The 1,580-nt window shown below is 52.4% G+C and overlaps 1 protein-coding gene across 1 annotated transcript in view; it reads right to left on the bottom strand.

Annotated features, from left to right (window-relative positions):
- Window positions 1-1,580, bottom strand: part of LOC103383505 (unconventional myosin-XV-like) — a 34,554-nt gene that overhangs the window by 7,930 nt on the left and 25,044 nt on the right. Inside the window, 6 exon segments of the mRNA XM_025058521.1 lie at window positions 84-225; window positions 333-451; window positions 543-658; window positions 770-845; window positions 1,223-1,282; window positions 1,370-1,485. Of these exon segments, the coding sequence (XP_024914289.1) occupies window positions 84-225; window positions 333-451; window positions 543-658; window positions 770-845; window positions 1,223-1,282; window positions 1,370-1,485 (629 nt within the window).

The raw sequence follows: 1,580 nt of genomic DNA, 5'->3' as shown, positions 1-1,580 counted from the left end.
ATGGTGAGCTTGATGTAGACGTTGTGTCCAGTCTCCTCCAGTGTGTGTGTGTGTGTGTGTGTGTGTGTGTGTGTGTTCTTTACCCTCTTGATCTCACTGATGAAGGTGTCTATAAGGTGTTTGACCTGCGGTGCCTTGGCTGAGAACAGGATCAGCTTCTCATTGGTCAGGTTGAACTCCAGCATGTTCTGAGACGGGATGGTGACAAACAGGATGTCGGCAAAGCTGACACACAAACAGACACAAAAAAACAAAAAAAAAACAAACTTTGTTCTGTGACTGGACCTGTCTGATAATCCCAGTAAACGTCCGGTCAGTTCTGGAGTACGTACGTGTACGGTCGCAGTACTCTGAAGTAATCTGGAGCTGCTGCGCTGCTCTTCACCGTCTTCAACAACTTGATCCCACCGTGTGACACCGATAGGACCTGCACACCTGAGCCCACGCTGCCCTGTGTGTGGACACACACACACACACACACGTGTCAACATGTAAACACACACACACACACACACACACACAGCAGTTGTGAGTCTCCTCACCGAGGCAGGAAACAGTCTGGAGAAGTAGATCTCCCAGGTTTCCCTCGCCGCCGTTACCACCGCTTTCTTCACCGCCTCCTCCACTGGATCCATGTTCTGTTCAATCCCATGTTTGGCTGTCAATCAACCCAACACACACACACACACACACAGACAAATGAGCAAACCCATGGATCTGTTTGGATTAGATCTAACAGTGGAGTTCAGAGTCTGAGGGAAGAACAGACCAAAAAGAGCCTTCATTTTCTGCCTTTCATCCCTGGTGATGCGAACACACGCCTCTGACAGAGTGTCATTCACGATCTGCGTAAAAGAAGAGAAGAAGAAGTCATTCACTTTGATCTCCGTGCTGTCAGAGTCGTCTGGAACTGAGTTAGTGAGACATGGAAACAGGCAGTGGTCATCCATCCAATCCACTCATCCATCGGTCCACTCATCCATCTGTCAACTCATCCATCTATCCATCCATCTGTCCACTCATCCGTCCGTCCACTCCTCCATCCAACCATCCACTCATCCACTCGCCCACCCACCCCCCCACCCACCCCCCCCCCCACCCCCCCCCCCACCCCCCCACCCACCCCTCCCCCCCCCCATCCCCCCATCCACCCCCCCCCCCACCCACCCCCCCACCCACCCACCCACCCATCCGTCCACTCATCCGTCCGTCCGTCCGTCACCTGTTTGAAGATCAGGTCCAGGACCACAGGATTGTTGAAACTGTCCTTGGGATAAAAAACCTTCAGAAGATGAAAGAAAACGCTCAGAAGACGTGCTTTTACGTGCGTTTCACAGCGGCGTCTTTGTGGGGTGGTGTTTGGACTCACCTCCTTCCTGAGGTAGAGTCTCCAGGGGACGTTGGTGTAGGTGTAGTGCTCCTGGTTGGTGCTCTGGTGCAGCTGTGTTTGAACGGTCTCTGCCTCCACTGGAAGTTCTCGAGGAACTGGATCAAAAACATTCAGTCTCAGCATTTTGTTGTTTTTTCAAAGTAGAAAACATTTCAGTCTCAGTGGAGGGGGGGGCAAAGGGGTCGGGGGG

Source organism: Cynoglossus semilaevis, chromosome 9 (genome assembly GCF_000523025.1).
Source record: "Cynoglossus semilaevis isolate Cse_v1.0 chromosome 9, Cse_v1.0, whole genome shotgun sequence".
NCBI lineage: Eukaryota > Metazoa > Chordata > Actinopteri > Pleuronectiformes > Cynoglossidae > Cynoglossus > Cynoglossus semilaevis.
The sequence above is the reverse complement of the archived record's forward strand: the minus strand, read 5'-3'. Positions and strand labels throughout refer to the sequence as shown.